The following is a 13,859-nucleotide window of genomic DNA, read 5'->3' as shown; positions in this document are numbered from 1 at the left end:
ACTTTTATAAATAAGTCCAATTTCCTCTACGATGTAAAGAAACTTATGGAAGAGATAACAACCAAATCTATCAAGGAACAATAGACTATAACACAGGTGGTTTGCTAATTATCCCTGCCACTGCAGCTGATTAGGGTCACCCCAAATCTGAGTTGGATGAGCACTGCTTCACGAATAAGCATCAGAATTTATTCAACAGACAGTTGTTTAGAGCTTCTTGTTTTTCAGGCAGTATGGAAAGTAATGGGGATGCAAAATAGAGTAAGACAGTAGCTTCTGAAGTGGAACTTGGAAGTCAAGATGAATTTATGCCATCTGTTACTGCCACTGAGACAACTGTGACTATCAAACATTTGGGGCAGAGGGACTGTAATAATTTACTGAGAAAAAAAGAGGCCATAAAGTGTCAGGAAAATCAAAATTTGGACTAGTCTGAAATTTTAATCACACTAGAAATATACAAAGTAATGTATTGAGCTTTTGTGCAGTTTGCCTGCAACACATGTTTTAAGGAGACACATAGGCAGAACATGTAGATTCTACCCTGAAGAAACTTGTAGCCCAGTGGTGGTAACAGAAAAGAGTTAAGAAAAGTTCTGTTTTAGTAAGATGAGGAAATTGTATTCTACATAGATGTCAAGTAGGTAGGTCAGAGAGGAGAACATCGCCAGGCTGTTGAAATTTTCAACACTGTGTTAACAGATTCAAAAAGAAGACAAATTATTGTATAAGAAAGTCACGATGCAGCAAGACAGAATAGATAACATTGTAATCGTTGCCAAAGCTGTAATCAAAGAAGAGGCTTTGCTTTTATCTGGGATGTTTATTGTCTATCTAGTTCTTAATTCAGTATTAGGGAAGGAAGGTGAAATTTTTTTGGCCCTCCTTGGCCACCCTTATTCCTTGCCATAAGATAAAGAAAGGATATTTCTTCTCACAGTAGGAGGATGATTGCCATAAGATACAGAAAGAATATTTCTCCTCACAGTAGCAGGATGTTTGCCATAAGATAAGGAAAGAATATTTCTCCTCACAGTAGCAGGATGATTAACCTCAAGTCCTGGGTCACATTAAAGGCAGTGAGAATGAGTAAGAAAGGAGGAGGCAGATCAAGAAAAGAATGTACCTCTTTTTCCCTTTTCCCAGAGCTGTGGGTGCACCCTATTCATTTATCTTCTGTCATTTGGTTAAAGATAGGGAGTTTCCAGAGTAAACTGTTGTCTCAGCGGAGAAAATTAAGATAAGTTTGGGGTTCACAGTGAAATGTGAGAAGTACAGGAAACAGAGAAAAAAATCAAGATACAAGCATGGAGACAAAAAGGAAACAAGAAAAATCAAGGCCTCCTCAATCCACCACCATCAATAAGACCTTTCTTCTTAAAAGACAAGGACCACGTGGAAACACTTTTTTCCTTTCCCATGGAACAAGCAAAATGCTTTATAAATAGGGCTCAGTAAAGAATTAACACAAAAGAATGCTAAAATTACACTTAAAAATAGTTTAAAGCAAAAAAAAAAAAATAGCTTAAGCAATAACCCAAGATGGTAAGATAAGCAGCAAAAACATTTCAAAGGATGAGCTCTAGTCTTTCTGGCATCTTCATGTTTTGTTTAAGAGAAATGAGGGTCCAGGAAATAACTGGGACTTGGCAAGTGTCTGGCCATGTTCTTTCTATCCCACCTGGAGCACAAAGGGAACCTTGTTATTGGACAGGAAAAGGCAAGTACTTGCCTTTTCCATGTGGGTCTCCTTATTTCCTCAACTGGTGTTTTTATACAATGGCTCATCAAAACATTGATGTGTCTTGACAGCTCTTGAACTAATTCAGACCTCTGCTGTGAGGAGTTGGAGCCACATTTGGTAACAATGCAGTATGTTGTACTGGAAGATAAATCGATTTACAAGTAATCTCTCCTTTCTCAGAAACATGATTCCCGTGACAGAATTCCGGCAGTTCTCTGAGCAGCAGCCTGCCTTCCGAGTGCTGAAGCCATGGTGGGATGTGTTTACCGATTACCTCTCAGTAGCCATGCTCATGATCGGCGTATTTGGATGTACTTTACAGGTAGGTGCCTAGATCCCTGGCAAAATGGGGGCCAGAGCAAAGCACAAGTCAATGAAACCTCTTTAGGGAGCTGGCTGTGTGATTTTTAACCATGTAAGTATTAGTCACTGTTCTCTGTGGATGTATTTGTAATCATAGCAGAGAGCCTGAAACACCTATTTACTGGGATTTCCTAATAAGGTAAATATGGTACTTGAAAGATTTCAATGAGCCGGAAGAGCAATTGACTGTAGTCAAGTAATGTCTGATGTCACTAACATCAAAGGGGGCCCCTTATCTTTCCAAATTGGCTTCACAGTGAAATGTAGCATGTGTCCAGCACCACTGATACTGCCAAAGTGGAACTTTTTGCTTTTCTTCATCCTTTACCCTTACCCCTAATAAGATTTTCTGGAAGAACTAAAATTTTGATGAGATATCATTATTTTACTGAATGTTTAGTTCTGAATTTGAAAAGAACCCAATAAAAATTTATATAGATGCCATGTATTTATGTATTGAATCCAGGTATTTTTTACATAGCTGCTATGTTCCAGGTACCATACTTTGAGGACATGGATACATATAAGTAGTTCATTTCTAGGGGAGAAATAAATAAACTAGCAATCAAAATAACTTGTGTTATACTTTGATAGAGGTGTCCATAAGGCACTAAGGGAATGCTGAAGAGAAACCCTCATTTTGGTTTGGGAATAAGAGAAAAGGTGATGGTTGAATTAAAACTTGGAGAACCAGCTGAAGTTAGTCAAGAACCTCTCCTTAGCTGAAAGTAAGAGGACACCAAGAGGAGAAAAGAAAGCTCTGAGTCATGGATGTGAGAAAGAACATGACATCTTTGGGAAACTGTCAGTAGAACTGGCACATATGGGGTGTTGATATAAGAGCTGAAGCCATGCTTGCAAACGGACTCACCCAGGGAGAATGTGCGAGGAAGACAGTGTCAGTAATAACATTAAAGAGTAAATGGAGAAGGAAGTGGGGCCCTTGAAGAAGACTGAGAAGGGGCAGCCATAAGGACAGATGAAAACCAGGAGAGAGGCGCATAGGTCAGAAGCCAAAGGAAGCCATGGACAATGATGGCAGCCAGCACAACTAACTCATGGACTAAGAAGAGGAAAGTAGCAACTACGTCATTAGAAATCTTAGGTCAGTGGTTGGAAAAGTGAATGGAAATCAATGTATTATAGAAGCTATGGGGTAGATGTGATTTTTCGGGTAGATCAGCTGGAAAAGAAGGTATAGGGAGAGAGAGAAATCACTAGAAGTGGTACAGAGCGAAAATAAAGTACTTTTAAAAGTTGGCCTTAAAAATAGTGAACACATACTGCTTCCTATGTGTCAGGAACTCTTTTGAACACTTTACATGTATTTTAACAAATGTCATCCTCATGACAACTCTAATATATAGGTTCTATTACTAGCCTCACTTACAAATGAGACACCTGAGGCACAGAGAGGTTAAGGATCCTCCCAAGGTGAGTGTTGAAGCCTTTATTCAATCCAGGTGATTTGGTTCCAAAGTTCCTGCTCTTAGTCCCTCACACCATGCTGTCTTTTATTTGGTCACTGAAAATATCTTGCCCCCTCCTGTCCAACAAAGGGTGCCAGTGAGAAGTTATTGTCTAAAAAAAAGGGCATAAATTCATTCATAAATGAAATAGTTGTTGAAGAACCTACTGTGTATCAGGCACTGTTCTACTACGAATTATCAACGAAGGAGAAAAAAGACAAAAATCCCAGCTTTATGGACTTTAAATTCTATGGGGAAAATAAGCAAAATAAGCAAAATCAATTAGTAAATATGTTAGAAGATAAAGGCAATGGGAAAAAAATAAAGCATGCCAAGATGGTAGAAGGTTCCTGCAGGTAAGATAGAAGCTGCAATCTTCAAATAGGATGGCCTGGGAAGGCCTCATTGGAAAGGTGACTTTTGGCCAAGGAATTAAAAGAGGTCCAGGAGCAGGCCAGGCAGATGTCCTGGAAGGAGGCTTTCAGGCAGAGGGAACAGCAAGAGCAAGAGGCACATAGTGAAAGGAAGACACAGGTCCCTTCGTTTTCTGCAGAAGAATTGGATTTTATGACTTTCTCAGTTTTCTAGTTTGGTTTCCCTGGAGACCCGATAAAGGTCAAATGTTAACTGTGTTACTAGGCAACATTATGGCATAAATGACTGCTGATTGGTCAACTGTTTCTGGGCTGGAAGAGTGATAAATGCCCGGTAGGAAGCTATATCATTGGACTTCTGTGACTGTAGTGAAACTTGTGATTCAGCATGCTCCTTGACACATCAAAGATTGATCTATTGAGTTACTGGAGATATTGGTTCCTTTGAGGCACAAGGCGTTTAAGCCAGGGTAAGTTCTGAACCTACCTAAAGTGGATCCCTTTTCCTTGCACTGGAGATGATATGGGGAGGAGAGGCTCAGGAGGACAGCAGTGTGGATGGCTACAAGGACAGTTGTGAAGATTTTCCTAAAGGGGGAAAGGCTGATGTTGCCTGCTGGTGACTCTAATCTGTGTATTTCTAAAGTGATTCTGGTGCCAAATGAAGTTTATGATAATCTTATAAGTCTGCATGTTAAGGTGAACCTAGAAAGTCCCCTGGACATTTTACAGGCCTGAAGCAGAATTACCTCTATAATGTTGAAGAAAAGCCATGAGGCCAGTGTGCCAGAGAAATGTGAGTGAGGGGAAGAGCAGTAAAAGGTGAGGCCGGAGACACAATGGATGCCAGATCATGTAGGGCCTTCTAGGCCACTGGAGGGCTTGGCTTTGTTCTGAGTGAGTTAGAACATGTTTGAAGGATTTATGAGCAGAAGATTAGCATAATTTATGTTTTAACAAGACCACTAGACTGTTGAGAATATACTGTAGGGGGTGAGGATGGAAGTGAGGGTGGTATTTGGAAGGCTAGTGCAATAATCCAGGCAAGAAATGAATTAAATGGTGTGGGTAGGGTGAAAGCAGTTGTTCTGCATGTATTTTGAAGGAAAACCCACCAAGATTTGCTGAAAGATTAAATGTGAAATACAAGAGAAAAAGAGAAATTGGCCGGGCATGGTGGCTCACAGCTGTAATCCCAACACTTTAGGAGACCGAGGTGGGTGGCTCACCTGGGGTCAGGAGTTCAAGACCAGTCTGGCCAACATGGTGAAACCCCATCTTTACTAACAATACAAAAATAGCCGGGCATGTTGGCACGCACCTATAATCCCAGCTACTCGGGAGGCTGGGGCAGGAGAATCGCGTGAACCCGGGAGGCAGAGGTTGCAGTGAGCCAAGATCGCACCATTGCACTGCAGCCTGGGTGACAGAGCAAGACTCCGTCTCAAAAAAAAAAAGAGAGAAATCAAGGATGACTAAGATTTTTAGACCTCAGCAACTAGAAAACTTTGTTTTTAAACATGTTAGGTTTGTGATATATGTTAAACATCAACGTGGAGATATTAAGTTAATCAGTTGGATGTAAAACCCAGGAGTTTGGGGTTAGTGATGGTCATTTTCAGGAGGAACGAGGTGAAGATCCAGGATCTAGGTGGAAGGATTATCCCTGATTTGGGTAGAGGAGGCATCATCCACCAGAATGGGAATGATAGCTACAGATGCATTTTTATTTGGTAGGGAGACAGAAAGACAGGAGTCTGTGCTTTATGGCTTGTTGTTTCTCTGTGATGGAGAAAACAACATTTACTGAGAGGTTGTGAGGGTGAGGAATGTAGCAGAAATTGGCAACAAGGAAGGTAGTAGAGCAGGGGTCTCAAGGAGAAGGTTAGATTTGGAGTGGCTAGCTTGGGAAATAGTAGAGGAAGGTGACATAGATTAGCAGCACTATCAACCTGTCTTTATTACTGTGCCATGGCTCACAGCGCTGCTGCAGGATCTGCCTAACAAGCACAGGGAATTGTTTCTCTTGTTTACATATTCCATGGCAGGATGAAAAGAGAAAGAACACAGAAAATCTTTTAGAATAAATAGTTAACTTGCAATGAAATGAATGAAAATAAGAGTGTACCTATGAAAATGTCTGTAATGAGCATCATTTAGGAGATGTGCCTGTGGTAAGTTCAGGAGGGGATTCAAGCACAAGCTAAACCTCTTTTCCTCTGTGCTGGTCAGAATCATCTTCCTGCAGCACAGCCCCACAGTGTCTCTCTACAGTCCAGAAGCCTTTTGGGCTCCCCGCTGACCAGCCTTCTCAGCACCACCACTGTTACCTCACCCAATCAGTGGCTCCTGCTCAGACAGGTTAACTAACCTGGGCCCTTCACACATAGGCCTCTTTCATCTCTTCAGCCGTTAAAAAGAAATCTGGTGCCAGTTGACTGGGTACAAGAAGTGTTGTCTGAGATGACAAGGTTCTGAGAAAAAATGAGATGCCAAAAGAAATATTGCTTCAGAACATGAAGGCTGCAGGGCACAGAATTCATATGGGGTGGACTACTCAACTCAACAAACAATCCTGTGCATCAGCAATATATCAGACACTCTGCGAGGTGCTAGATGCTAAAAGAAAAACAGCACAGCCCATGCCTTCAGATTGCTAATTGTCTGAAGACCATAGAAACACATAAGCAATGTCTTCCAATGTGTAAATGCCTTAATGGTGCCTCAAGAGCATCAAATATGATGTTGTCATCTCAGTCACTGGAAGTTAGGGACTCAAGAAGATAATTGAGTGAAGTCTCAAATAATGAATATACAAAGCCAAAATATATATTTTAATAAGAGGCATGAAGGGGAAAACTCAGCATTAACAGAATATTTAGTGTGATCATTTTACAAAGCCCTCATGGATTGGCACAGTGACCGGAGGGCCCAGATGGCAGTTTTCGGAGGGGTGGGGTCAGGGATATTAAACATCCTGCAATCGGTGGGACATTCCCACACAACAGAATTGTTTTATCCAGAATGCTAATAGCACATCCATGGAGTAACACTGGCAAGAGAACCTGTGCTAGAATCTGTATGTACTTTATTTCGTTCCCAGAACAAACCTGTGAAAGTAGATTAGTCCCATTTTTCAGATGAGAATTCCAAAGTGTAGAAGGTTAGATAACTTGCCCCAAAGCCAAGAGGGATGCAGCTGAGATTCCAATCTTAGGCTGATTCTCCATGAGGCGTCTGTCACCCCTGTGCACACTTATGGAACCATCACAATTGCACAGATTGTGAGGGCAAGGTTTGGCTTATAAAACAGGATTTTCAGTGTAAAAGCAAGTACAAAATGATAAAAAGAGAAAATAGTTACAAAAAGTATCAATTTTATGAATTACAAATTAAAATTTCAAGGGGCATTCACTATATACCTGCTATTTAAAAAGAAAAATTTACACTCTATAGTAAGCATTAACAAAACAAGAAAGAATGCGTGGTACAAATTATTAAAGTAAAACTACCTAGGATCCATATAACAAATTAATGTTCCATAGGGGAAGAATTTAAGCTCTTATTTTAGCTCTGCTATGATAATCCACTAAAAATGGCTTAATGACTGATAACTTTATAAACAAAGGATTCTCTGTGAAGCTCAAGTTCCTTTCTCATTCCCAAGGTGATGTTAAAATTGTTAAAATATATTTTTATATCTTGATTTTCCCCTTGTAAAATGAAAGCGTATCATTCTTTCTGATCTTATTTACAAAGCAAGTTAACTCCTAGATTGGAATACCTGACAAGGCAAAATCTAAGGTGAAGTTAGAAGAACACTCTTTGATGATAAAATAGTAATCCAACAGCTTTTAGAGTAACTATTTTGTAAGTTGCTTTTTTCATGTCAAGTTAACAGTTGACATCTGTTTACTACTAAAAGATTGTATTCATATAGGTTTAACACTACTCAGCTTGGAAAATACTGGGGGATTAATGAGATTAGTATCTATCAAGGGGATGTTGATTCTTTCTTGCACTTATGTAAAAGGATTAGAACCAGCACTTTTGCCTTGTCTGACAAATATTTATTCATTTCTGAGCAAGTAGCTCTTTTCAAGGCTGCCATGAAATAAAAGCATGTATAAAGAGCATTCCTTAGATTACATCAATCCACATAAGAACAAATATAAACTCACTGTAAGCCAGGAGAGTGTAGGAGTATATGTGTCTGTCCTATTCCTGTACAGTCATACACCCTCAAGGACCAATAGTGTAAACACCCAACTTTGTGCTATAAACAACACTATTCAAAAACTCAACACATTCAACAAAATAGACCATATCCTGAAAGGTCAACACGTTGCTTCCTGGAAAAATAAGATTGCTTTAGATCTCTGCTCAGTGACTCCAGATTATTTTATTATGACCAAATCCAAAACAGCCCATGGGCAGACCGTTACCAAATATAGAATTAGCAGTTAGAAACCAGAAACAGGAACTGGAAGATGCAAGCCCCCTGGAAGCCCTAGGGGACCTGCCTTGTGATTGTTACATAGAAAAGACATTTCCTGCTTTCTGAATTTGGAGGGGAAAAAAAGAATTATTTCAATGACAAAGCCACCTACAAAAAAATCCTGGAAGATTTAACCCGATCACTAGGAGTGAAGTGGCCAGCAGGGTCACACTATCAAAAAGGTTAGGACATGTGAGTTTGTTGGTTAGAGCTGATCCCCGCTTTGATTTTTAGGGTATACTGAAATTAATTTCTACTTCTCTGATTTAGAGTCATCAGGTGAAAATGATTTAGACCTTCAGGTGAAAATGCTCACAGGCAGTTCACTGGAAAGTACAGGCAATCAGAATTATAGATTCCGGAATGATTTCAGAAGACTTCATTTTGATAATGTGCCCTGAATTCTTGCTTCTACTCCCCCCATGCAGTCATCTGCTGTATACTGTCTGGGATTTCTAGTAGATCTTTTTCTTTGGCCAAATTTGAATTTTATAGATAGAAGCCCAAAAATTCTTACTTAGAATCAGTAATACTGATTACATCAGAATACTGATGAAATCGCAGATAGAAGTGAAGGCTTAAAATCAAGACCTCATCTCAGATATGTTCCTTTTCTTTTATCTTTTCTTCCTTTTTTTTTTTTTTTTTTTTTTGAGACAGAGTCTCACTCTGTCACCCGGGCTGGAGTGCAGAGGCGCAGTCTCGGCTCACTGCAACCTCTGCCTCCCAGGTTCAAGCAATTCTCATACCTCAGCCACCTGAGTAGCTGGGTTTACAGGCACCCACCATACCCAGCTAATTTTTGTATTTTTAGTGGAGACAGAGTTTCACTATGTTGGCCAGGCTGGTCTTGAACTCCTGGCCTAAAGTGATCCACCCACCTCAGCCTTCCAAAGTGCTGGGATTACAGGTGTGAGCTACTGCACCAGCCCAGTTGTACCCACCTTACATCTTACAGCCTAGTTGTACCCACCTTACATCTCCGTTCTACTAGGGTCTTTGGGGAATATAAAACAAAAATTATTTAGATGGTGAAAATAATTGTAAAGAGCAACCTTTGTCATCTCTGTGGGGATGGTGGTGAATGCTGTGAAAGAAACACTATTTCAAAACCTCTGTTACATCTAGAATCAAAAATATGCCTTAGTTGGGACCTTCTTTTTATGGTGGTTTATTTGAACTGACACTTTTGATCTTCCCTAGAATTTTACTTCTTGTCATCTATCACCTTGACAATTTTATGTGGACTGAATTCCAATTTTATGTGGACTGTATACAGGGTGGTTATAGGAATACAGGAATAAATTATATTCCAGAGAGAAAAAAGTGATATGGGGTATTACAAAAGATAAGACTTGTGGGGCATGGTAACATTCTACAAATGTCCACTTGGGGGTTTCTAGCAAATAAGGACTTTCAGCTCTGCTTCATTTTGTTCTGTTTGTTTTGTTATTTTGGAGACGAGTTCTCTGTTGCGCAGGCTGCTTTGAAACTCCTGGGCTCTAGTGATCTTCCTGCCTCAGCCTCCTGAGTAGCTGGGATTACAGGTGCGTGCCACCATGCCCAGCTTCTTTTTATTTTATTTTATTTATTTTATTTTATTTTTTGAGATGGAGTTTCACTGTGTCACCCAGGCTGGAATGTGTGCATTGGCGTGATCTCACTGCAACTCCACTTCCCGGGTTCAAGTGGTTCTTCTGCCTCAGCTTCCCTGGTAGTTGAGATTACATCCGTGCACCACCACACCCAGCTAATTTTTGTATTTTTAGTAGAGACGGGCTTTCACCATGTTGGCCAGAATGGTCTCAAACTTCTGACCTCAAGTGATCCACCCGCTTCAGCCTCCCAAAGTGCTGGGAGCCTGGCCCATGCCCAGTTTTTTTGTTATAATAGCACTTCCTGTTTCTAACTGTTTCTAATAAAAGTATAAAGACTTTTTTTTTTTTTTGATACAGAGTCTCACTCTGTCGCCCAGGCTGGAGTGCAGTGGCTCAATCTCGGCTCACTGCAACCTCCACCTCCCGGGTTCAAGCAATTCTCCTGCCTCAGCCTCCCGAGTAACTGGGACTACAGACGTGAGCCACCACACCTGGCTAATTTTTGTATTTTAGTAGAGATGGGGTTTCACCATGTTGGCCAGGCTGGTCTCAAACTCCTGACCTCAGGTGATCTGCCCCCCTCGGGCTCCCAAAGTGCTGGGATTACAGGCATGAACCACTGCGCCCGGCCCTATACAAAGGCTTTTAAACATACATAGTGACATTTTTCATCATGTAATGACAAGTTCAAAATGTTAAGTTTCCTAAGAAGTGTTTGAACTACTGGCAGTAGTAGGGTCAGCTATCTTAAAATAGAATTGGCATCTCCCTACTCAAGTTATTTTAGTTCTTAAAAGCTGGTGAGATTCTTTGCACTGATATCCAAAGCTGAGGCTATTGTGACCTTAAGTTCAATATGTTAACTTACTGTTTAGGATGTTGATGTCAAATGTTATGGGTGATAGATATTGGACTCAGAAAATGCTTAATGCAAGCTGAGACAGTGTTGTAGTGATATTCACTTGTAGAACACTTGTATGCATGATTATATCAGTTAGTCACTTAATTTTATATTTTTAGAATTCTGCAAAGATCTTTTGTCTAATAAATAGGCCATCAACTATCTCATCATTTTGCCTTGTAAGAAACCTTATATGCTCACTGGAAATAGAAAACCTGGATTTAAAAAAATAATAATTTCAACTAGATCAAGTTAATTTAAAGAGAAAAAACTAAATCTTTCCCCAAAACTTCAAACAGAAAACATGGGCTCTCTCATATGCTCTTAGTATGAGTTTAGGTGAAACACATGGCTTTTCTGAGGCCCAGTTTTATAAAATGAGCAGGATAGGCATCACTTCCATTTTACAGATTTATTGTGAAAAAAATGGTAATAAAATAGAAATGTATTGTTTTTAGTCTCTTTAGAAACTGTAGACCTCAAAATGTCTTCTCTTGGGCAATTACTCTGATCCTCCCCAATTGAAAAACAAAACAAAAAACTGCCTTCTCTTCATTTGGGGTATCTTCATATAGTCATAAGTGTGATTAGTTGAGCCTTGACAAACAGAGATTGAGAGAGGTCTAGAATCCAGGACCAAATGCCCTAATTCTGATAGCTACCTACGTCCGTCTCCCAGAAGACTTTGCAGGAGCTATACAGACATAGAGGACAAGATCAGGCAGAAGAACATTTAATTAAAGCTAAGGCTCTGGCCCTAAACCACATTATCAGTTTCCTGGTGAGCTAGGTCACACTTCAGATAAATCTCAAGCATTTTCTTTGCCTAAGCTCTGAAAAATCTGTGTACCTGAAAAAAAAGTGGGGGTGTGGTAGGGAGTTCTGAAAAAAACTCCTTAGCTTCTTTTTCTACACCTTAATCTCTGCTGTGCTCAGGTCGAAGAGAGGTAATCTGGGTAAAGAACGGACAGAGGGGAGAGGGGAAGGGGAAGAGAGAAGAGGGAGGAAGACAGAGGGGAGAGAGATATTGATTTATTATTGATTCTTCCTAAAGCTCATCTGAACAATCCTCCTCAGGCACTCCTAGGCTACCATAAACTTCCCAGAGAGAGGCAGCTTCACACCTATTGTGTCACATCAGTTTTAAGGAAAAAGGGAGACTTCCAAATGATGACTCCCTTTAGAAGCTCTAAAGAGAGAGTCAAAACAGACTGGTCCCAAGGTAGAAACAACCCCTTGTGATACCAAGGTTCAGTACTTTTCCTTAAAGGTCACCATCTCTATCAAGCCCTCTTTCACCTAGAAAGAAGTAAGGAGGAACAAAGAAGAGTCTTTTCTCCCCAGAGATCAGCCATTATCTGGATGATTCAGAAAAATGGAAAAGTGCATAGATGAAATTCTCGCTCTATAGGTAAAAGACCTGTTTGTCTGAAATGTGTGGAACCTGTCTTATCCAAATTAATATTTATGGACTCCAAATAATCTTAACGTCTAAAAATTATAATAATGATTGAAAAAAAAAATCACTTGCCATCCAGCACACATAAATGACTAACAAGTGCCATGACTCTTGCCTTAGCTGTAAGCCTCCTATGATGCCATAACAAATTATGGATATTATCTTTTAAGAATGACACTATCTATTCCTTCATGTAGATTGGACCACAACCTGGCAGTTGATATCATCTCACTTGGGGAGATATTTTTATTTGCTAAAAATAAATAGCAAATTATTTTTCAATTATTATAGTAAATTTCTAAAATAATCATTTAAAAATATCCTTTTAGAACAGTTTTATTTGCATGCTTCCCATATTTAGAATTCTGTATCTTTGTCCTGTTCATACATTGAAGATAATCTGGATGATTTATGTTTCTCTTTGAACTCTCCCAATTTCTTTTATTCTACTCCTGCTCACAGATTTATCAGTAAACTGCAGGGTTTCTAGAGCTAAGTCAGCTGAGTACAGAACTGAGGTTTCAGTCCCTGGGCATTGCTTCAAAAAGAGTTTTTCCTGTATTATTTTAAGAGCATAATTAGAGATAAATATTTCAAATTCTTCAAACAACTGAGACAAATAGTCTGTTATAAATCAAAACATGTTCTGTGTTTTTATGTATCCATTGAATTTTCTTACATGGTTGTTACTTTGAAATGGATGCTTTCCACATAGATCTTAAATTGCCATGGATCAAATAATTCACTGGTCTTTATGGCTTATGGAAAAATGCCATGAAGCAGAATGAGAAGAAGCTGCTTCAAATCTTACCCACCCCCTTCATTTCTGAAAATTTTTTTTTGTAATTCCTTGTTTGGCCTAGAGAAGCTTTCTTCAAAAGAAGAGGGAAAAAAACAACGTGGATACAACCAAGATAGAGGTAATAAAATCATCCTTGATGGCTGGAAACCTTCAGTTTAATGAAGGGTTAAAAAAATGAACATTAATAGTATGTATTGTCATTCCCACCTTCAGAAAAGTTAGTATGTCAGTGTTTACAGTGATAGGAGAATTGTATTTAGTAAGCAAAATTTCAAAATGTAGACATGGTTCTAATGTGGATATGATGGTTTCTTTTTTACCTAGGAATAAACAGACCATGTGTCCCAAATCTGGTACTCTCTTTGTGTCTCTTAAATGAGTTAGCACTTAACTCTGGCTTTAGGAATCACTAGACTGATATCACTTGGCAGTTAGGAGAGTGTGCAAAATGAATTGTTTCATGTCAGAGGAAGGTAGCTAGAGGTCAAATATTTCCAGATGTTCTCTGGCATCTGAATATATGAATGCATATGCTTGCCTTAGCTGTGGTTTGTTCCTCCTTAGGGATATGGGGGACAGTGTTTATTTTATTTGTTCACTTCATATTTATTGCGTACCTACTTTGTGCCAGGCAATGAAAACTAAGCATGG

The 13,859-nt window shown here is 39.5% G+C and overlaps 1 protein-coding gene across 3 annotated transcripts in view; it reads left to right on the top strand.

The window, feature by feature from the left end:
• Positions 1–13,859, top strand: part of LRRC8C (leucine rich repeat containing 8 VRAC subunit C) — an 84,840-nt gene that overhangs the window by 50,614 nt on the left and 20,367 nt on the right. The window contains exon 2 of one of the 3 annotated variants that reach the window (XM_002810619.6): positions 1,925–2,066. The exons of 1 other annotated variant lie outside the window; for it this stretch is intronic. In XM_002810619.6, the coding sequence (XP_002810665.1) occupies positions 1,929–2,066 (138 nt within the window). In that variant the 5' untranslated portion in view covers positions 1,925–1,928. One more of the 3 variants, XM_054531465.2, reaches the window with a different exon arrangement.

The sequence above is a fragment of the Pongo abelii genome, chromosome 1, assembly GCF_028885655.2.
Source record: "Pongo abelii isolate AG06213 chromosome 1, NHGRI_mPonAbe1-v2.0_pri, whole genome shotgun sequence".
Lineage (NCBI taxonomy): Eukaryota > Metazoa > Chordata > Mammalia > Primates > Hominidae > Pongo > Pongo abelii.
The sequence above is the reverse complement of the archived record's forward strand: the minus strand, read 5'-3'. Positions and strand labels throughout refer to the sequence as shown.